This window comes from Lepidochelys olivacea (genome assembly GCF_965140295.1).
Source record: "Lepidochelys olivacea isolate rLepOli2 genome assembly, chromosome: 17".
Classification (NCBI taxonomy): Eukaryota; Metazoa; Chordata; order Testudines; family Cheloniidae; genus Lepidochelys; species Lepidochelys olivacea.
This window is the reverse complement of record NC_140427.1, coordinates 16,800,240-16,822,903: the sequence shown is the minus strand read 5'-3', so window position 1 is coordinate 16,822,903 and position 22,664 is coordinate 16,800,240. Positions and strand designations below refer to the sequence as shown.

At 44.8% G+C, this 22,664-nt stretch overlaps 1 protein-coding gene across 1 annotated transcript in view; it reads left to right on the top strand.

Annotated features, from left to right (window-relative positions):
- The window catches only part of SPNS2 (SPNS lysolipid transporter 2, sphingosine-1-phosphate), a 176,491-nt gene extending 154,787 nt beyond the window's left edge, over window positions 1-21,704 (top strand). Inside the window, exons 11-13 of the mRNA XM_084650941.1 lie at window positions 735-898; window positions 17,819-17,865; window positions 20,453-21,704. Of these exons, the coding sequence (XP_084507067.1) occupies window positions 735-898; window positions 17,819-17,861 (207 nt within the window). The 3' untranslated portion in view covers window positions 17,862-17,865; window positions 20,453-21,704. The remainder of the gene's footprint in view (window positions 1-734; window positions 899-17,818; window positions 17,866-20,452) is intronic.
- Window positions 21,705-22,664: the final 960 nt, after the last annotated feature.

Below are 22,664 nucleotides of genomic sequence, written 5' to 3'. Positions count from 1 at the left end.
GCTTAGCCTAGAAGCTGTTTGGGGCAAGGCTCTTTGTTCAACGTTTGTGCAGCACCTAGCACAGTGCGTCCTTTTTCCGTGTCTCCCTAAGCACTACTGCAAGACAAATAATGGGCACACAAAATAACGAACGGGAGAGGACAGGGGTCCCTATTCTCAGAAGAGTGCACAATGTCCATGAAAAGCTGAGAGGACCATAGCTTTGACATTGTCTGAAAGCCCCACCCCCTGACACACACATATAGAGTTAAGTTGCATGGAATTCGATGTATCTGCTGCTGGAGGACAGATAATGGGTAGGTATAACCAGGAATCACTGCAGGGTCATACTTTCCCATGTTGCATTGCAGACTCACTAACAGCCTTGGTTACACATAGGTTAGCTGTTCACTCATTCAGATGCCAAAGCGGGGTGGGGAAGGATCGTGGGAATAATAAGGAGGCAGGCCAAGAGAGATAAGGAAAAGAGAGCTCTTAACACACCTCTCTCTGCAAATGTCCTGAGGACTCCAGAACAGAGAATAATGGTGTGTACAGAGGAGGTGTCTTAAAGCACACAGAGGACACAAGATACTTAACAAACAGAACTTCCAAGCCCACATGTTCAGTAGGTAGTTGTTGTTTAAGGAAATATGTTCCCTTGCCTATAACGATGATAAATCACTTTCTGCATCATGCCGTGCCTGGAGTTGTGAGTAATGTTGTTGTTGGGTTTTTTTGCCCCTCTCTCGTAGATCTCAGACCTGATACGACAAAGCACAAAGGAGTCCCCGCTCTGGGAGTTTCTCAGCCTGGGCTACGCACTCATGCTCTGCCCGTTTGTCGTCGTCCTCGGAGGGATGTTTTTCCTGGCCACGGCCCTCTTCTTTCTAAATGACCGCACCAAAGCTGAACAACAGTGAGTAGCCGGGCAACCAGGAATGGGGGAGGGAGGGGAGCATGTTATCTCATACCACAGTTAGGTTTGGAGTGTTTCACCAAGCCCTTCCAGGTAAAGGATGCAGGAGAGCACATGATGCCGCAAGAGGCACTGGGAATTAGTTATGCTGGTTTTGAATCCTTTATAAATTTCTGCTTCCAGGGGTTCTCAACCATGGGCTGCAACACCCTGGAGCTAGCATCTGATTTTAGACTGCAGCCTCCTTTTGATCTTTTATTGCGTGGGTGTGTCCAGGGGGCACTAGAATCCTGTCCATTTGGATTAAGGTGGAGCATTGCATTCTGGGAACTGTACTCTCCCAGGGCCACCTCTCCACATTAAAGCAGAGGATGATTGTGAGCCACATTGTAGATCTCAGTGGTTAACATTTAGCTCGTGGTTACACAATTGGGCCACCTTCACACTACTCGGTATGTGAAAGGGTCAAAAGGAACAATTGAGAAAATTAAAAACATTGTGTCTGTGTGCGTGGGGCGGAGGGGAGATAATACATATATTACGTCCTGAGTTGTTACGTGAAAGATGGTCTTTCCTGGTTCCTAATTACAGCTGATAAAAAAAAAAGCTACGTGTTTTTCAGTAAGGAAACCGATTCAGATCACTGTTGGCAACTACAGTAACTCAGAAGACGCTTCCACATGACACACGGTTTTGGGGTTAGTCTTTTTCTCGTAATCCTTGCACAAAACTGTGAGTGTCTGTGTATTATGTTCGCGTGGGGAATACTGGCAGTGCCTGGGCCGCTCTTTGCCTGAAAGCGGCCTTTGCGTTAAGAAGCAGCCTTTGCTGCTTGTTAAGAAGGAGGTGACGTTATTCGCTCTGAGAGAGGCCCCATCTGCATTAAGGAAACTTGCAGTGGGGCAGCTACATTGATGTAGCTACGTTGCCCGAATGCAGCCAACCTCGAGAGGGTTCAGGATGCCGCTGCCCCAGTGCCGGCTCCCGCGCAGCACGTCTGCATTAGGGGCTCGTGCCGGTGTAATAACACTGCTATTGTTACACCAGTTCAAATCTCCTCAATGCAGAGAGGTCCAGAGCCTTAACAGGGCCAAACGTGTGTCTGCCTGCAAGCCAGGCTCAGGGTAGGGAGGAAAAACCCTGTTCTAATTTAAAAAAGCCCCGTGTCCCAACATTATCACATATGAGAAATCTAAGAGCAGAGTGAAGTGCTGGGAGTACCTCGCTTTGTGAATAGCTAGAAGCACTTTCTGGCTCACAAGGCAGTTGATAACGGGGTCTGGGTTGTGCACAAGGCTAGCTGGATCTCTGTGGTTCTGCCATTCCTTTTTATTAGTCCCTGGGGATCATGGGCCTTTTGGCTAGGCGCTGTACAGACACACAGTCAAAAGACCCCCAAAAGCTCACAATCTGGGTTACGTCAAGACGCAGCAAGTGAATGAAAGAGCCAGCTGATGGGTGGAGAGAGAAGACAGGGTGGCAGAGAGCCAAGATGTCACATTAAGCAAAGGTCTCTGCTTCTTCGCCCTCAGACCTTTTTTCATGAGTCACCAATAATTGTGGGAAGGGACCTGTTTACAAGTTGTCTTCTAACCAATATGCAAGGGGTAGCCTGGACAGGACCCTGTCATGTCCCTTGTAATTGAATTACAGCCTTGCACAGTCAGAGACTTTAACCTGGCTTTGGGGGCGTGATTTTGTCCACCCCGCACTGTCGCTTTTAGCGGTATGTTACCCTGTCTCCTGACTCTGTTAGAGTCGTAAAGCAGATGGTGCCTAGCCGTGAATCAACGTGGTAATCGTCGGGGGGATGCAGTGAGGTGAACGGATGCTTCTAATGCAGCAATAGGAACTCAGGCTGGCTTTCGTTGCCGGACAGTCCAGGGTGATAACTGGATTTAATAATAACATGTAACATTGCCATGTTATGAGTTTAAAGAAATCTCATTCTTCAGGGGGGTTGGCAGCAGTGTGAATCTTTGCTTGTGGATCCCATCTCTGTTGTGGGAGCAGCCAGTAGTGCTGAGCAACCTTCTCTGCACTTAGTTCAGTATGATCCTTCATCCTCAGCTGTGCACGTGAATAACTAGCACCTGCATTAGAGGATTAGAGTGTGGGAGAAACAGCTTTCAGGCAATGGCAACTCTGAAGCACCAGCCCAGTCCAGACCCCTTGGTGGCTGGTGAATTCTCTGCAGTATCTGGCTAGTGTTATGGTTCCGGAAGAGCCCTTATTTGGTCCAAAAAAGGAGGGTGCTTCTCAGCTTGTATTGAAAATGCCCATGCTGTTAGCTGACCTCGTCTCGGTGCCAGTGTGCAGTGGCATATTTTACCCGATCCTTTTACAGCGCAGCCCTGCAGCATGCAAAATCCATTGGCTGAGGTGACTTAATATATGCAAACCAAATCCTAAGGGACGGCAATAAATATAAATCCTAAGGGACGGCAATAAATATAAATTGCTTGTATCTAGATGGTTCTCTCCACCCTGAGCAGAGCCTTCCCGTATTCTGCTCACGTCCAGAACCACCCAGTTTCCTTCCCCTTAGTCATTCCATTTATCAAAGCAACAAACACAGACCTCCAACCTATTTTTACTTCTGTCTCCCCTTCAGCATCCTTCCCCTTTCCATTCTGTCTGACTCGCATCTGGTTGTGTATTACTGATATTTAGCTAGCGCTCTGTCATGTGCAATTGCTGAGTGGCTCAGATAGAATACAGATAGAACAGTTACTATAAATCATGGCTGGCGAAGCAAATTCTCTGCTTTTCTGTCAGCTGGGTTTTCAATATGCCCATTAACAGTTATTCCCGTGTTAAAAATACCCTACTGTCCTACAGTCACGCTCCAGGACGGTGTTGCTTACTGCAATGTTTTGGACCATTACTGAGGAATATTACTGTATTTTTAATAAGTATTAGTAACCTTTGAGTTCTGATCTGAGCCACCACCAAGCCACAACGCCTCTTCCCTCCTCCCACTCGCCATCTGCGGTGGGCATGCTGTCTGTGTTGTCAGCCTGTTCCTGATTTGCTCAGCAGCATAGATCCTCTGGCAGGTCCCATTGGAACAGGTGCATTTGAGGTGGGGGTGGGAGGAGCAGGGCTTGGGAGTGGCTGAACACATAGCAGTGATAAGAAGAAGGCTGAGCGCCTTGGGATTAGGATCTCCAGCTGTATACGTGCTTCCTGGGTGGTGGAAACAGGCAGTCTGTACATGGCATTATGGATCTTCAGCTAGAATAGTTTCCTTGCCTGGCCAGTCCCCACTTCCATGCACCCATTATAGGCTGGGCACAGAGCGCTGCTCTTTCAGGAATCCATGTTCTTCTCTACCAAGGATCCCACCGATCAGTCATCGGGACTCCCAAATGTGCCCTGCCAAGTGAAATTGATTAACCTGCAGGAATTGAAAGCCCCAGTGTCACGCCTGAGATTAAACCCATTCATCACAGGTAGGGTCAGGTTACAAAGGCTGGAGGTCACAGCCCTGACTAATGAATAAATATGGGGGCCAAGAGGTGTAATTCTGTGGCCTGGAGTCCTCTTCTGCTGATGGAGAAGGGAGAGATGGATCTGTCCTATCTCTAATTGCTAGGCTAAAAGACAGTTCAAGGTTTATGGCTTGTGCTTGGGTATTTGCTTAGGAAAAATTTCCTCCTCCAGGCAGCACAAGCTGTAAATAGAGCAACCCGCTGTGACCCCTTTTGAAAAGCTGCACTGCAGTTTCCGCCACACTTCCTTTTCAGAAGAGAGAATGTAAAAGATGAAACCTGTCACTCCCTCACAGTGTCTTTATGCTCCTTGTGTCACCACGGCAGCTCCTGGCCTACTTTGTGAATTACTTTTTTTAGCATGTTAAATCCAGTAGATAAAGCTTCCCCCCCCCCACACACTGTAAAGACGAACCAGAAAAATCTCATGATAAGAGCAATACAATGAATCTTCTCCTTTCAGATGAGATTGTTCTCAAATACTGGGTCTTTCACATACATAACAGGGCCTTGGAAATATACTAGCTGCAAGAGGTTTTCAGTAAATTTAGGAATGACACAAGAGAACAATCTGGACATCATTTAGTCCATAATGTAACCTAATTACTTTTGGTGTTTTCATATATACATAAAATATAACCCCCCAATCCTTCCCCGCCCAACAAGAAAAAGTGATCAGAGAGAGAGGGATGACTACAGAGTCTTAGCTACCTATAGTAATTAAAATTCTTTCAATCCTTTTTGAAGGAACAGGCGTATTAGTTTTGGGCCTTGGTCACATTCAGACTTGGGTCAGTACATTGTTCACCTGAAATTTCTCCTGTTGTTGCACTTGAATGAATAAGATGTCACTTCCTGTTTTGCGGTGTCATGGTGCACTGTTAAACAACTGTTGTGTTGCTCTCTGGGGATGGCTGCAGGTTATTTGTGGGTGGACTGATCCTCCTAAAATATCCCTACCTAAGTCATAAAGGTGTGGTGCGGCTTAATTAATGTACTTGAAGTCTGAGATTCTTTCAGCGGTGTATACAAGTACAGTGTTGTGACTGCATAGTTGAGTACATACAGCACCTGAGTGTAAATTTAGTGGTGGGGATTTCACTCTTAGCTCTGCCACTGCCGTCCTGTGGGACCTTGGGGGAAGTCAGTTCAAGCCTGATTTTCTGACATGCGAGCATCTGCAGCTCCCTGGACTTCACTTTTTGTTGCGTGCTCAGCACTTCTAAAAATCACATCCTTCGCCTGTCTGTAAAGCAGATAACCCCTGGAAAATAAATATTTGCCCACCCCTATGAAGCACGTAGAGCGCCATGGAAGAAATGCATTACGTTGGTGCTCCTTAATTAGGGAGAATCTACCCTCTTCATAACAAACAGAATAAGGGCCATTTCCCACATTACTAGGAATGTTGGGTACAGGCTCCTGCCAATACATGGCCTTACACCAGTCAATACATAGACCCTCATGACCACTTTGCATTCACTGGACGTCTTTTTCATATGGTTCGTGCTGATCTATTATACATCTAAAGATTGACCCTCCCATGGGAAAAACCATCTACTCTGTCTCCTCCTAGACATAAGTCCAGAGGAATTGCCAAATTGGATCAGACCTGTGGTCCATCTAGCCCAGAACTCCATCTCCAGCAGTGGCCAGTGCCAGATGCTTCAGAGGAAGGTGTGAAAGGACCCCACAATAAGCAGTTGTGGGATAATCTACTGCTCATGAAGGTCTCCTTCTAATTCCCGGTGTAAGCCCCAAAGCATGAGGTCTTACATCCCTTCCCATGCTTTTTTAGCATTAACTATTATAACGCTGGATATTCTTGTTATCCATATAATCAGCCAGTTCCTCTTTGAATCTTGCATGATACATGCACAGTCAGGTTTTTACAAGATGTATGACAATGCGGATCAGGCAGCAGGATGCAGCTGTTGTACGTATCCCCAATGCAACCACGAACAGGAGTAAGGAATTGCCCAGATGCAGCTGGCTTAAACAACAGTGTAGGTATTTAACTAGATAGCACACTGAGGCAATTTCAAAGGGACTCATGAGGGTAAATAATTCACCTGTTAGCTCATGTTTTCAATAAAGGATAAGGCCACCTGAAAGGCTCCGTTTTTCCCTCCCTGAAATATTTGCAATGAAAAATTTAAACATTTTATTAAAAAAAAAAAAATCCCTGCAGCTCTTAACACCTTTGATGGAGTGCAGAAACTCCAGATGAGTAACCATAATGATTTATGTGTCATTTAAACATGATTAGTACAGACACTTACTCGGAGGAAGCTATTGCTTTTACACTACTGATCAGGTGATGCAAGACACAAAAAGAACACTGCCTGATTAGCATGCATCTTTATATTTTCCTAAATGAGTTCAGTCTACAAACTGTGGACTCTCTTGTAGCAAAGAGAAGAACAATCCATTTTCAGACTCTCTTTTCTACTTTACGCTAGACTTGTTTTAGCCTTTTCTGGAGGCAGGTACAAAATCATCTCAAAATTCCCACATTGCAGCAATTATTTTCAGTTTCTTTTATGTAGGAATGTAGTTAGAGACAGAAGAGATGCATCAGATATTGTCATGTTCCTGCCGGGGCAGGATACAGTCCCCGCAACAGAGAATGTATGCAATATTAAGCTGATATGTACATTGTGTTTAATTAATACTACATGTTAGTGGGCTGTGCCCATTTACATAATTGGAAAATGTTTTTTCTGCAAATCAATTTAAGACAAACTCATAAAAATTCTCCTTGATGAGGAAGCTAGACACCCGCTTTAGAGGGATGTGATGTGTGCAGTGCTGCACAAAACACAGTTGTAGATTGAGATTTTCAAAGCTGACTTGGTGATTTACCCACACAACTCCTGTAAAGGTATCTTTGAGGATCAGTTCATCCACGATTGGCATACAGCCGCCTGTGAGGAATAACATGATCACTGTTTAACAGTGCACGGCATCACCACAAACCAGCAATGTGTCCGACTGAAATCCCCAAAAGAATGTAACTTGTGTAGCTAAATCCTAGTGAGCTTTGCAGATCTCAAGCATCGTCCTTCCCCAAATAAAGCCAGGTTGCGATATTCCGAAGAGCCTGTTGGAGTTAGGAGACCAAAACCACTGGAATTCAGTGAAAACTGAGCACCTAACTCCTTTGAGTTCCACTGCAAATCCCAGCCTTACACTCTAAAATAGAGCTTATCTTCCATGGCACTATAAACATTCCCTATGCTTCCCCAACCTAGATAAGACGCACTCCCAACTCTGGAGAGCTTACAATCTTAATAAGATAAGACAAACAAAGAGGAAGATGCAGGGCACGATTCAGAATCCTGGAGGATTATTGTTGGAAAGGAAGATTGCATGAAGGGGAAAGGTTTGAAAGAAGGAGAGAGTCAAGGAGTGTGTGCTGGGGGCAGAACAGGATTAGCAGGCACAAGGCTGAGGGTGGGGAAAGGACACCAAATGGAGTGGAAGGGCTGGAGAATTGGAATGCAGGGGAAACAGAAGTGGAGATGAAGGGGGGTTTATTATTCTCTGCCATTTTTGGTGTAAAAAGCCACCTTTTCTCTCTTCTCCCCATTGCTTTAAACCGTTTACCCAGCCACGATTCTAAAATGGCAAAAGAAGCTGATAGATTCAGAAACATGACCGTTTGGGATTAGGGGAGATGGGAACAGTAACTAGCTCACTGCAGCAGGCTTTTTCCACTGTACAGATGGGAAAAGACTGTCTTCTATCAAAAAAGTGTCATGGCGTTTTACTGCTGTGTCCAACCTGATCTCCTGCAGGTTATTTTGGAAGGCATCCAAGCCTGGTTTGGTTGCCTGTGGCATTATTTTGTTTCAGACACGTTGGGTCCAGTAGTGAAGCCCTTACGGAGGTAAATTTCCTGTGGCATTTGAAATGTGCACTCAAGCTAATCAGCAGGCGGCGGGAGCTTTGCTTGAGTAAGGCCTGAAAGACTGGGACAGCTGGCACTGGCAGTTATAACTGCATCCTAAACATAGGCAGGACTTTGACTCTCCAAGCCCATCAATTCCATGTGAAGACTAGTCATCTCCTGCAGAGGTGGGAACATGAATACCTGATGCAGCTGAGAAACGAATACTCTCTAGAATGCTCCTAGTCAATTGTGTGATGCGCTGCAGATGGGAGGGAATATTTTCCTGAGCTTGAATTGAGAGGACGGGGAGACCTAGTGGTCTGAGCACAGGACTAAGCCAGGAACGCCCTGGAGTCCTCATCCTGGCTCTGCCACTAACTCCCCTCTTTGGCCTTAAGGAAGTCAAAGTTCTCCATAAAAATCTATCTGTAAAATAGGGATAAACAGCATTTTGCCTGCCTCCCAAGCATTGTAAGTATTCATGTTTGCAAAGAGCTATGTAACTGTTAAATGCTGTTAATCCTTATCTTTCCCAATAGAATATATACACTGCAGTATCATTGCAGAGGGACAGTTCCTGGCATACATTGGGTTTATAATGGATTTTGTATCCATTTGGAAGATCCTAATGATTTAAGTGTGTACTCGGACAGTTTCTTTGCTAATGCTGCATTGGCACAGATATGAAATCTTATCAGATCACAGGCAGGTGGTTAACATGATGGAACAGGAGGCTGCCTTCCAGTCCAGGGACTTTTTTGACACAAGGAACCAAAAGAGCAAATCATGAAAAACTCAGCCCTGCTGTTCCATTTCCTGATGCCTACCATTGTCATCTGTCATGGGATGAATATGCCACCATAAACCGTAAATACTTTACCAAAGGAAGGTAACATTTGTTCATATAAAGAATTACATGTTTATGATTAAGGCAAGAGAATAATAGTCGGCTAATTTACACCTGGCATAACTGAAATCAGTGGAAATGCATGCACTTACATCCGTTCTGAATCAGGACAGTAGGCTTTAAATGCAGACTCTACTGGCGGACTCTACTGAGTTGTGAGGCTGGGTTATAGGGTACTGTGCTGTCTCCACTAACAATGTCTGGAGGGGTGACCTAGACTGCACCCACTAGTGAAATGAGGCCACAGCTGTTTCCTTGTGTCTCCCAGTGCTGGATCAAAGAGTGCCGTAAGCACTGGGCTTCAGCCCAATTTAAGTGATTTCCAACATCCTAGTCAGATCCTGATCAGACTGTTAACAGTAGGCTGAAGGAAGGGGTACATTCAGTCAGGCACTCAGGTCTCTCTATATGCTATTAGATCAGACAATAACAACAGATGTTACCACGTTAGCTGGCTGTCCTTACCTGCACTCTCTGGACTATATGGAAGAGAAATATCGTGGGTGAGGTACATTCCTAACCAAATTGCATCAAAAATTATCTTCAGAGCTAGATGGGAGCCAGAGTTTAATTTTGCATCCAGAGGACACCTCTTCCCCACCTCCACTCAAAACAAAAATCCTCCTCCTCCCTCCAGTACTGCTATTCATTGATCAGGGTGTCAAGCTTAGCACTAGAACTGTTGGCTGTCAGGCCAGAATGCTTCCACCGGGGCTGTACTGTCACCAAGGTAGAATTGTCCATGACAGAGAAACTTTTTGTCAGCAGGTTTTGAAGGATTTAAAGAGATTTTCAACTTTAATAGCACTTTCTAAAGGTTCACATTAGCCTGCTGCCCCAAAGGAGTGTGACAGGCTTATCTTTGAAGTTTATTTCCTTCCAGGTCCTTGATACCTAATGAGTGCTGTTAACCATTCATCTTCAAAACCGTTCGGCTGCTGCCTGAAAAATAGAATGGAAAGTTATGGATTTCCCCCCCTAATTCCAGTCTTATCCCTCTCTCAAGATCTCTGTAGCAAAGGAACATAGACAGTTGGCCTGTATTTCTCCCTCTAAGTAAATATGCTTAATACCTGAATTAAATATTGCAGATGGAAAACTTGAATGAAGTCTGTGCAGCTTTTAGGGACAAAGGTGAAGAGGAAAAATAGTACTGTACATGGTTACTGATTCCATTCAATAAAGCCATTGATGTATAGGAAGAAATAGTGGATTTAAGCCAATTCATTTCGTAGGGCAGCTGGCAGAGCATGTGACATCACCAGAATGAAGCTCAGACCAGACTGTCGTCTCGCCAAAGGGCTGTGTTTTTGTGAGATCGGCTATCGAATGCGTAGGGTGAAATTCACCTCCATGCTGAGGGCTAGCAGGAGGTCTGTGTATTACTGACCTCCCACTGTCACTCCCTCTTTGGAGGGCTGAAGTATGTCTAACCCTTGGGCTGCACATCTGCAAAGAGGTGAATTTCCTGGGTAAGCAGTAGGGAGAGTTAAATTAAGTAACAATTCCCACCCCAAACCAAGCTACTGCCAGCTCTACTTGTTCATTAACATTTTTAAGCACTCAAATCATTAGTGTCTTTTCCCTTGGCAAATTGACCTTTGCTGCATCAAACAGATCCTGTTCCTGAGAGGCTAGACAAATCTGTCATGCTGCATCAGGACATGGTTACTGGATGGAATATTTTTAGCTGTGCACTACCTCTCCGTCTCCTCCCCCTGCAAATCATTGGGCTCCTGTCTCTGTTGCTGTATCATCACCATTCACCTTCCCTGCATTCTTGCTTGGATGCAGTTTTACATGGGCATTGCATTCAATGTACCAGGTCACCAGGAGCCCTTGAAATCAAAGCACTGACCTTCTGTAGTGAGGTACACCACCCTGCATGGTATTACCCTCCTCTGCGCTGCTTGAGTATCTACACTGTACGGACCAAACTCCCAAAGTGCACCGGGTTCGGTGTAAAGCCAGGCAGGGGCTCTCTGGAAGCACCCTCTGCTCTGGTTGTTCTCAAGTCCTGGTCAGGAAACCACATACTGCATTTATATGGCCCCCACTGCCATAGTTTCTGAGGTCCTTGCCATTTTGAATGGGGTTGACTCACAGCACCCTGTGAGATAAAGAAGTGCCCTTTATCCCACTGTGCAGAGGAGAAATTGAGGCACAGAGACACACTGATTTGCTCAAGGTTATACAGGGAGTCTGTGATGGAGCAGAAAGTTGAACCTGTCTGAGTCCCAGCCTGGCAGCCTAACCACTGGACTGTCCCTGCTGCCTTGGGGGATGGAAGGAGATAAAGGAGGTGTTTGAAGCATTGTGTACGTTGATGGATTAAAAACCATGCAGCTGAAGCTCTGAATTGTTGAGCTAGAGGCTCTGAGCTGTCGTTTTCCTATTGGCTAGAAGAGCCTGGCAACTGACATAAAGAGGATGCGTTGCTGTGACCAGTGCTTGTTCCCCGTGCAGCTGTGGCGAGAGCGCTCGGTGGGGAGCTGTTGAAGAGAACACTGTACAATAGTTAGACAGCTGATTTGGTTTTTGTTGCTCCTTGGACTCTTTAAAAAATAATTTTAAAGGAAATTCAGGGATTTTTCTGACTTGTTTCAATACTGGGCAGAACCTCTGAACGAACCTGGGCCCAATAGACAGCTTGGCAACAAGCAACATCATGTGAAACTAGTTGAATTTAACTGGGTCTGACTGACTCAGAGCCCTCCAGGGGACGTGGTGAAACCCAAGAGAAGTGTTGGTGTGAATCCCCATGCAGTGATATTTCAGCTGGGTGTAGTCTCCATGACGGCGCTGTACAGACGGGTGCTTGTAATTTATGTGGAGGCTGAATAATGATGGCGAGAGGCAGGAGCGGCTTTGTCGCTGCCTTGAGCACAGCTTGTGGGTACGTGCAGAGTCCTAAACAGGGTCAGCCCTAGCCTAACAAAATCTGAACGTGTCTTTTAGTCCATGGCCACCTGTTTGTATCACAGGCTGGGACAGGATTGGCAGAACAACTAGCTTTAAATCTACTTGGAGCGTGTTTATGAAGTTGTTGATGTGACCAGATCAGTTGCGGAAAGAATAGCGGTAGACAGTTGACTCAGGGTGGGTTGATCAAAACCTTAACATGCAGCTATCTCAGTGCTCTGCTTCTACAGGGACAAGCCCATTTCACATGTTCCCTGCAGTTACCCCAACATTGATTAAGTGAGCTGGTTCCAGGGCTCAGGTTTTTTCCTGTTGTATTCCTCGTCCAGGAAAGCCCATTAGAACCTCGCTTTGTAAATGAGGGGGAGTTGCTGGTACTCTGTTCCACAGCGGGGAGCACTCCTCTCAGACTACATGGAGATTCCCACAACCCACCCCACACTGGGACCCATCCTCCTTCCCCTTAGAGTCCCTGCCACCTTCCTTCTGGATGGCCGCAACTGCATTAGTCCCTTTCAGACTGTCGGGGGACTACGCTGACACCATTGCCTATCCCCCTGGAATACAAGCCTGGTGTGCGCCGGTCTGAGACCAAGAAACCCAATAGTAGACGCCTACCCTGGACATTCAGCCAGGGATGTTCACTGGTTACAGGCCCTCTGGTTAGACACTATATGAGCTGAACCATTGTACAATTAGCTCGTTCTATTCCTCTGCCGATTCATAGGGCTTCTTTCAACGTACTTATTCACTGTGCGTTTCCACAAGATGAGGCGGCTATGAGTGGTGTATCCTTTGCCTCCGGTTTTGTCAGGCAGGTTCAAACAGAAGTGTTACGAAGTTAACGCTACGCGACAGATTCCATGAGTTCCAGTGGGTGGGTTCACAGACTGCTGGACCCTGCTGGGCTGCTAATTACTATAGTTACTGCAGGCAATTGTAGTCAGACGCGCAAGGCAAGGGAGAGTTGTTGCTAACTAAGCTCTGGGGCAGAAGAGTATAAAAGCCCTTTAAGAAAAGTAATCGAGCAGATTAATTATTTCTAGCATTTAAGGAAAGGTTTGCTTTTCATAATTTTAAAGGCATAAAGAACTATTATGGTCATCGAGTTTGACCTTCCATGTAACACAGCCAGAGAATTTCACCAACAATTCCTGCCTAACTTTTGGTTTAGCTATTGTGTATTATTTAGAAAGACTCCACCGCAGCCCTGAGGAACTAGTTCTGGTGGTTAACGGCGCTCCCTGTTTTAAAACAAATATTGTGCCTTATTTCTAGTCTGCATTTGTCTAGCTTCAGCTTTCAGTAATTGGGTCTTACGCCTTGGTTTGCTAGATTAAAGAACCCTCTGGTATCAGAAATCTTCTCCTTAAGTCGGTTATTATATATATTCAAACAGACAAAAAGCTTTTGAAAGCTGTGTTGGTGTTTACGAAACAAATAGCGACATTGGTGTTTTCAGGGAGGCTCCTGTTTCCCAAAGACTAGGTGAAATTCTCTTGGACGTAACTGGTGTCGGAAGAAAGGGACCATTTTAGTGGGACAGAAGGTAGTTTTTTTTGCAGGTGTCCCTCTGGCCACATCACTTTAACAGGAGACACTTAAGGCAGCAGTTCTCAAATATGGCCACCGGGGGCTCTTCTTGCGGCCATAGCTCCTGGACAGTGATGGGGGGACACACAGCAGTGGCCCCTCTCCTGGGGCAGTGGGGCTTGGGCTTCCAGCTTCCGCCCTGTGGCAGGTTCTGGCTGTGGGTCTCCATCCTCCAGCTGCAGGGCTTCAAGCTTTGGCTGCAGGCTAACCAACCCCCATTGTCTCTGGGCCCCACTGCTTCCCTCAGTCCTCCATTACCCCTGGGCCCCGCGCCTCCCTACCCACCTCTCTATCCAGGGTTTAATTTATCACCCAGCTTGTGCCAGAGCTGAGTAAGACTGCTGTGAAAAGCAATATTTGAATGTTTGTTAATATCACTTTTCACTGCCTCCCAGTTAGACAGTAAGTCAGCTGTTTAAAGTGATATTAACAAGCATACAAATATCAGTTTTCACAGCCCTAGACTTACTAGCTAGCAAGTCTCAAAAAAAGAATAAAAAAACCAACAAAAAAGGCAAGATCATGCAGAGCATCTTACTTTGTTTCTATTCTGTCCAGTAAAGACTAGAGACAGTTGTACATTATTTTTATTATTGAGTCAGCAAAAAACCCGACTTACATCAATTACAATGATTTGGACATGTAGATGTGCATATTTGTTTTTCCTAAAGTATTTTAGGAAAAATTGTCAGAGTGGCCACCAACAAGAGTTTGTAGCCACACTCTGAGGCCAAAAATTTTCTTGTGAGAACCCCTGCTCTAAGGGATGTTCTGCATGATGCCTCTATTTCTGTAGGAAATTGACCACAGAGAATTTTGAGTTTCAAATGGTCAGATACCTGTCCTAAAATTTAATGCCAGCCTGCATTGTGTATATCTTGGGCCCTAGCATTTTGACTCCAGTTGCAGTCAATTGAGATTGGGGGTTATGGAATTTGAAGGCCCTAAATCAGTGGTTCTGAGCCTTTCCAGACTACTGTATCCCTTTCAGGAGTCTGATTTGTTTTGCGTACCCCAAGTTTCACCTCACTTAAAAATCTACTTGCTCCCAAAAGTACTGGCTGCAATAGTCACAGCACCCTATTGCTGAAAAATTGGTTTCTCATTTTTACCGTACAATTAAATCAATTGGAATATAAATATTGTATTTACATTTTCAGTGTATAGTATATCGAGCAGTATAAACAAGTCATTGTATGAAATTTTAGTTTGTACTGACTTCGTTAGTGCTTTTTATATAGCCTGTTGTAAAACTAGGTAAATATCTAGGTGAGTTGATGTACCTCCTGGAAGACCCCTGCGTACCCCCAGGGGTATGCTTGTCCCTGGTTGAGAACCACTGCCCTGAGTATTGCGAAGGTTGAATGAGGTTTTGCTGTTAACATCACAGGGCAAAAGGAACCGTGTAAAGGGATTTTATTGCTGTTCATAAGTTAACTAACGTTAGATACAGAAGGCTGTAAAAATTAGGGCACTATTTCCTAATATCCCTCCCTCCTTGTAGCAAAACGATAGCTCTAATTTGGGTACTGCAAAAAGAGGTGTTTTGAAAACGTGTCGGCTACTAAAACGTGCACACTATAGATGTAATCAGTGCATGAAACATACTGTTCAAAGGTTGGGGAAGCACTGACAAATATTGCTCCGCTTTAGAAAATCACAGCCTTTTCCTTCCTTTTGAGTCTCACCCTTGCTAATGCCCCTAGGTTCTAGCTAGCAATTGTGTTCTCTCCCTTCTGCTCTTCCTCAGTTCAGTAAGTGATACTGCAACCTAGAGTTTGGGAAGTCACAAGCACAGGCAGGGTAACGTTTTCCAAAGTGCCTCCAGCCCTTTGGAACCTACATCCCTTGGAAAGTCAAGGGGACTTAGATTCCCAATTGTCTAAGTCACTTTTGAAAAGGGCAGCTTGGCTCCCAAGCCACTAAGATACTTTTGAAAACTTTAGCCTAAATGAGGACAAGATGAGTGGGCGGCTAGAAGGGGAAGGCTGACTTCCTCTTTATGCCTGAACATAGTGAAGGAGAAGATTTGGCTCTGCTAGCATTTTGGCAGCAAATTCTGTTTCAGAAGCTGAGGCGGGGACTGCCTCATATTATGTGTTTGTATAGCTGCTAGCATAATGAGGTCTACTGTGCTACAAATAATAAATCTTGGGGTGCGTTGGCTGGCCATGTATACTGCCTGGATTAAAAGGGTAATTGGAGGATAGTCTTTTTTAAACTGCCCAGACTACTTCCAGTGAGGCTGGTGCATAGAGAAAATAATTCATAAAAGGTCACAGCAACTGTATATTAAATTGGCTCTTTTTCTTACAGAAGTTTCTATCTTAGGCATTGCTATGGATAGAACAAAATTAGATCTGTTTACAACCTTAAATATTTAGTACATAATTTCAGACATGTAGTCTAATATTAAAGAGATGGCTCTGTGAATACTTTGTAATTACAGATGCTGTCACATATCATGAAATCTGTTTGATCACATCTAGGAGAAATATTTGGGTTTCCTAGATGGAGGAAACTGGGGACAGGGACTCATTTGGAACTGGTGGAGATAACAGTGAAACAACCAGAAAAAAAGTGCCTCTGACCAGTTTTGGTTCTTAAAAGGCAGTTTGGAAGAGTTTCCTTCCCTGTCAGGAAATAACAGAACGGTTCCCATCTCCCTCCCTCCCTCAGGAGAAAATAGCACAGTTTAGGAACAGCTGCTTTGTCAGCAAATATTCCCAAACGGGAAGTGACAAACTCTTCAATGTGGGATTATCACTGTTAGACTAGTGGGATCCCTCTGAGGTCTGGGATACTCCTCAGCCTCCTGGCAGCTCAGGTCTGTTGGGGACATTTTGCTACCATTAAAAAATTTGGAATTATTAGCATTTTTTCCCTTATTTCCCCCCCTTTGGTAAGTCTTCACGGCTGACCTTCTGGTGCCTCCCGGGAGTTCTGATGAAATCAAAGGATACTTAGGATGTAGGTGGGCAGCAGAGCAGGAAGGTTCTACTTGGCTGTTCCTAGAAGATTAGGCAGAAAACCACATGAACACTTGGAGTGTTTGGCAGAGGAGGGATGATCCACTGGGAAAGACGTGAGGATCTGGGTTCAATTCCCTCCTCTGCCACAGACTTCCTAGGTGACCTTGACCAAGACACTTAACCTCTCTGAGCCTCAGTTCCCCATCTGTAAAAGGGGGTAAGGGGTAATAGCACTGCCCTACTTCACAGAGGAGCATGAGGATAAATACGTTAAAGATGGAGATGCTCAAATACTATGGTGATGGGGGCTATAGAAGTACCCAAGATAGACGGAGAAGATACATTTTAACCCGTCACATGCTGCACATAAGGAGCACAAGCAGTGCATTCTGAGTGTCCCTGGCACACCTGCCAGCAATGCACATGCATACTCTGTAGTAAGAATAAAACCTTGGCAGAATTAACCTGTTCTGCATAGCTTCAGAATGAGTGACTGGTTGAGATCTGAGCCCTGGTCTACACTACTGTTAGGTCGACCTAAGGCAGCTTACATTGACTGGGACAGAGAACAGGGCTGTCAAGCAGAAGTTGCACAGCCTGGTGGATTAAATCTGGCCCTGAGAGCTGCTGTCAGGCCCAACAACTCTTTCAGCTCCAGTGTTTGAAAGATGACTTTTTTTCCTTAACTAACCTTTATCAGTGGTGGCTGTTTACATTTATGTTGTCAGTCAAAAGGACACCAAGCAATCGCTACTGCACAAACAGCCTTGTTCCCTGCTTAAGGAAACAATTGCTGCCTGTGTGAATGCCTTTGGAGGGTTGCCGGGTTTTTGTCAATTAGTATCAGCCATGTTACTTTGTGTGTTCCAGTGGCTGTCAGAATTACCATCAGACACTACCGTGAAAGAGCTGGGAGTGGCAGCCCTGTGTTTCCTAATGCACACTATCTTCCTATCTCTTTAGAGACTGAGCACTCTGAAAGAAATAACAGAGACACTGCCAGTATGAACCTTGACAATTCAATGCAAGGACGGTAGATTTTAGGTAGTGTTCTTTTGGCTAATTGATGCTCTAACACCTCCATGGTAGTGGTTTATACTTGACATTCCCTCCCCTCTTCCTCCCCCCCTCATCCAGGGTGAATCAACTGATGATGCCACCAGCCACTGTGAAAGTCTGAGATGGTGAGTGACCAAAACCAACACAAAATGTTTCTTAATGACAATGGTGACTTGTGTGTGTGCTGGGCATTGGAAAAGAAATTCCAGTTCCTGACACGAGGTTGGCAGAGGGATTGAACTGTGTACTAGGAGGTTTCCCCTGTACATCTTCCAGGGATCAAGGGTGAGCAACATGATAGAGTGCAGAGTGGGTTCTGATAATTAGAGCAAGACAGCCCCAGCTGCAAACTCTCTCCATTTTACTCTATTTGCCCACCCCCAAGGCCTTATGTTACAGCCTCCTCGGAGCAAATTACATGTAATCTACCTCCAGCCTTGCTTACCCATAAGAGCAAAAACCCAGTGCATCAGATCTCTCAGTGACTCCTTGCAATAAAATCACTACTTTAGGCAAAAAAAGTGCAAGGGACTGAGGCATCTGAGAGGCCTGCACAACACTCCATGTTTTGCATGGTCTGAGATATAGTTTGAGAAGTAGATTTGTTGCCTTGATTAAAATAAATAAACGTGGAGAAGAAAGGGCCTATAAAATTTGTCTGAGTCCTCACCCAGCTTCCCTGCTATTAAACCAGCTCGTGTGCTGAAAAAGAACCACGTTACATCTCCTTCATTTTCTGCTCTGGTGGAGAGTGGGGAGCTCTAGGGCATAACACTTCCCAATTTTGCAGCAGCCCCTGAAAGATACTGCAGTCCCAACCAAATAAGGAGCATCACATGAACGCTGACACTAATGTCAAGCCACCAGCTCTTGGCTTGGTCTATTCTTAACATTTATCCTGGTGTAGCTGTGTCAGTCAGGGGTATGAAGAAAACCACCCGGCCATCAGTATACACTGTCCACACGAGGGGCTATGCCTGCATAGCCTCTGCAGTGTCGATAGACATAGCCCATCACTGGACTAACTGACGTCCAGGAACACCATGACCATTTCTCTAAAAGAATAGGGCCCATGTGCATAATCAACCCCTATTGACTTCAGTGGAAGCCAGCTGCACTCATACAAGTTCAGTATTTAGCCCCTCCTGAAATTCTTTTGCATATATTAAATCTTCTATGGCACTGCCATGTGACTATCCATAAATGTATGTCAGAGCCAAGACCTTTCACTGAAAAACGTTTTCTGACCGTGCAAGACCTTGCTCTTTGCTGGATCATTCTCCTCCCACCCGGGCAAGTCTTAATACTGGACAACCAGCCCCTGTCCCCCCAGCTCAAAGTGTTTTTAATCACTGGCTGCCAGTCACAGAACTACAGCTTAGAGCAAAGGATAAACTCTTCCTGGGTTTTGACTGGGGCCAAAATTAATTAAGCACATTTAAAAAAAGAGGAGATTTTTCTTTCCCATAAACAAAGTGCACTGGGAGAATCATCATGAAATAGCACAATTAAGAATGGCCTTTTTTGGGGACTGATGTAATGCAATCTTGACTGCAGCAGATGTGTTGTTTCTATGGGGGGACGTAGATCACTGCAGAATCTAAGAATTTAATAGGCAAGCTCATACCTTTCATGTGCTGGGCTGGGAGTCTAACACCAACTTCATGCCATTTAATAGCAGCTGTTTTACACGGTTAAAGAATCATTAAAGACTGATTGCAAGACTTACTTATAATGGCATTAACATGTTTCCCATTAGAGCAGTTAGAAATGGAAGGTCACATAGTGATGTAAGAATAGTATTTCCCTACGCAACAGGGAATTCAGTCTCTACATTGCTAGTGCCACTTGCTTAAAATAAATGTATGTTGCCTTTTACTCCCTCGAGCCCTGCAGGGCCAAGAGAGGGAGCTGGGTTCTGTTTCATCATCGTTAGCAGCAGAATTGCTGATTTCCTTTTCTTCCTAATTTTAGTGTAATTTTCCCAGTACTCCATGTCACCTAGTAAAACTTAATTTTTAGTCTTTGAGCAATTTAAGACACAGGTTAGGGTCTTCTAAAGACAAGCGTGAGGCTTGTGGCTCTAATCTGAACAGCCACGCTAACTGGAAGAACCTCAAGCAATAGTCAAGCATCTTTCTTGGGTGTTCTGTGATACAGATAATGAGCTGGTTTCAGAGGGAATGTCGAATGTGCCAATGGGGTAAATCTGGTTGTGTTGCAGCAGGGCTAAGTGCACCTACGCTGCCTCCTCCCTTGTTTTTTCCTACTGCCCATTCTTCATGTACTTATCTATGGTGTGGGTTACACAGCCATAAATTACCACTGAACTTGGCTAAGACAAATCTGGTCTACGCTGCTGTATAACTATTTTGGGAAGGGGAGTGATTTTTTTTAACCTCTCTAGTTATACCAGTACAAGCCCTAATGTGGATATAGTAAGGTGAGTACATGGTACCTTATACTGGTACAACCTTTCTCCTGTGGGAACAAGCTTTTGCAACAGGCTGGTTGTACTGCTTTAACTATACTAGCATAATTAAAGCGGTACAACTTGCACATAGATGATGCCTCATCTGTTCCGACTGACCTCTTGAGTGAAGACGTGGGCTTGTTTTCCAAGCTCACGGGAAGAACAGAACCAGTGCCTGTCTTCATAGATCCATACACAGCCCCTGTCACACTAACAAGACTCCCCGCTTTTATTCACAGTTGCCATTATGGATGATGAAGGAAACGCTGCGTGGACTCCAGCTCCCACAACCACCACTCCAACCTCCTGCTAGGAAACCTCAGCACTGGACACAACCAAAAGTTCCAGCTCCGGGATGCATTTGGAGTCTTATCGAGTGCTAAACCAATCACTTCACTCTAACCAGCTGCAGGATCAGGGTCAAAGACATGAATGAGGATGGCCTAGATATCAGGGGTCCTAAGCCTAAGGATATTGTAGGGTTTCCCCACATTGCTGGCTGTCAACAGCGAGTGTCCGAAGAGCCCACAACCACGCTACCCCTGTGAGTGACTGTACATTGTGTATACAGTTTTAGGTTTAGGCAGTGAAGAAGTCTGTGTTGCACACAGGGCCTCTTCTGTCCTATTAAATGCTACCAGTTCTGTCAGCCAGAGACTATGCTAGATGGGGACCTTTTCTGTACATCACAGCTTTACAAATTGAAGGCTCAAGCCAGATTTCTTTCATTATTATTTAAACAAGTCAGAGGATGCTTTATGTTCATAAAATAGAGATTCGATAGAGTTGTATTTAAACTTTGAGCATCTCGAAAGGCCCATGCACCTGTACTGGATGTGAAAGCTTCCACTGTATTGCAGCATCTATCCCCAAGAGGGCTCCAAGGAACATTCAGAAAGGATGGCACAGATGTTCAAGCAACAGCATCCTGCTTAAGGAAGTACCGGAGGAGCTAGCATGGAGATCTGTGTCTTATTCCTGATCAGCTGGAAGGAGGAGAAATCTCTCCCAGCACAAGGTGTTCTTTGGGATTGTTACAGATGAGCTAGGAAAAGCACGGTCAGTGATATCTGGTGGCTTCCAGTTTTGTTTAACATACTTAGTTTCAGTTCCAGGTAGAAGGTGGTTTACAGAATACCAAAATCCAGAGATTAATTGCTTTATGTGGAATCTGGTATTGCTGCCCTTATGTGCCACTGATGAGCCGTCTTTGTTTACATGCATATAATGTTCATCATTAAGCATGTTGCAAATATGAATAATTTTTTCCAGTATTTTCAGGCACATTTATGATGTCAAAGCTTTGTTTCGATCCAGCAACTGCATTGAAAGAAGGATTTTTAGATTCAATGCACACCCCGTTCCCCCTCCCCACTGTCCTACTGTTCTGGTTTGCTCCCTCCCATGGGAGTGACTATATTACTTAAGTTCACTTTGATCTTTACAGAAATGCTACTGGGATTTTCTTTTTAATACACTGGTCTAAACTGAGTTAGTAAGAAGTGAGCCTTTCTTAGCTGATTTTGATGAACAAAGGGGTCTTGTTTCTTGCAGTTGACATTCAAGGGTAAAATGTACACGATGTCAGCATGGATTGCAGTACAGCTGTGAGAGCAATGAAATGCTAACAGCTCCAGAAAAAATGTCCGCTTGCCCACTCACCTTATTTTCCTGCTTGGGAGAAAACTCTGTTAGGCCTCCACATCATTGTAGGCCTCAGACCTTCTCAACCAGTCCAGCAGAACACACTTCCCTTCAAACTGTGGCCAGGGCTGGATTGGAAACAATACTAAATTAGCAAAGGCATTACCAACTCTGGGATGGTTTTAATAATAGCATAAACTCATCAGTGTTTTTGAGATCATGGAGCCATTGATTAATTGGCTAATGTCTCCATCCTTTCAAGCAGTGCTGGAGTGACTGCATATCTGCATTAAATAATCAGAGTCCACCCCCATTTAAAATGCTTCAGGTCTTTTCACTTTCACACTTGACATTGAAGGGAGGTAGCTGTGATCTGCAGTGAAAACACAAGAGAGGGCAGATACTTCCAGTTACCAGCAGCGTGGTCAGACCAGAAATATCTGTTGTTAATCCCCTTGGAATTAAGGAGACCAGCTCTTAACTGTAGTTGGGGCTAGGAGATGGTTTATCTGGGATAACCTACCAGAGGAATGAGAGCAATACAAGCCTTCATGCTGGCAAACAGTAATGCTAGAGAAACTAGCATTGCCTAGATTACCTTAAATGGAGAGGTTAGTGACCCTACATGTTTTCTAAAACAAATCTCACAAGATGTTGTTTTAATTTCTTCTAAACTGTGGAAATAAGGATTAAAGGGGTGTTATGGAAGTGCCCTATAGAATTCTGCAAAGGCTTCTTTTCACTAAACTACTCTTAAAGGGTGGGTTTGTTTTGGTTTTTTTTAAAGTAGTTCTTATAGGCTGAGCA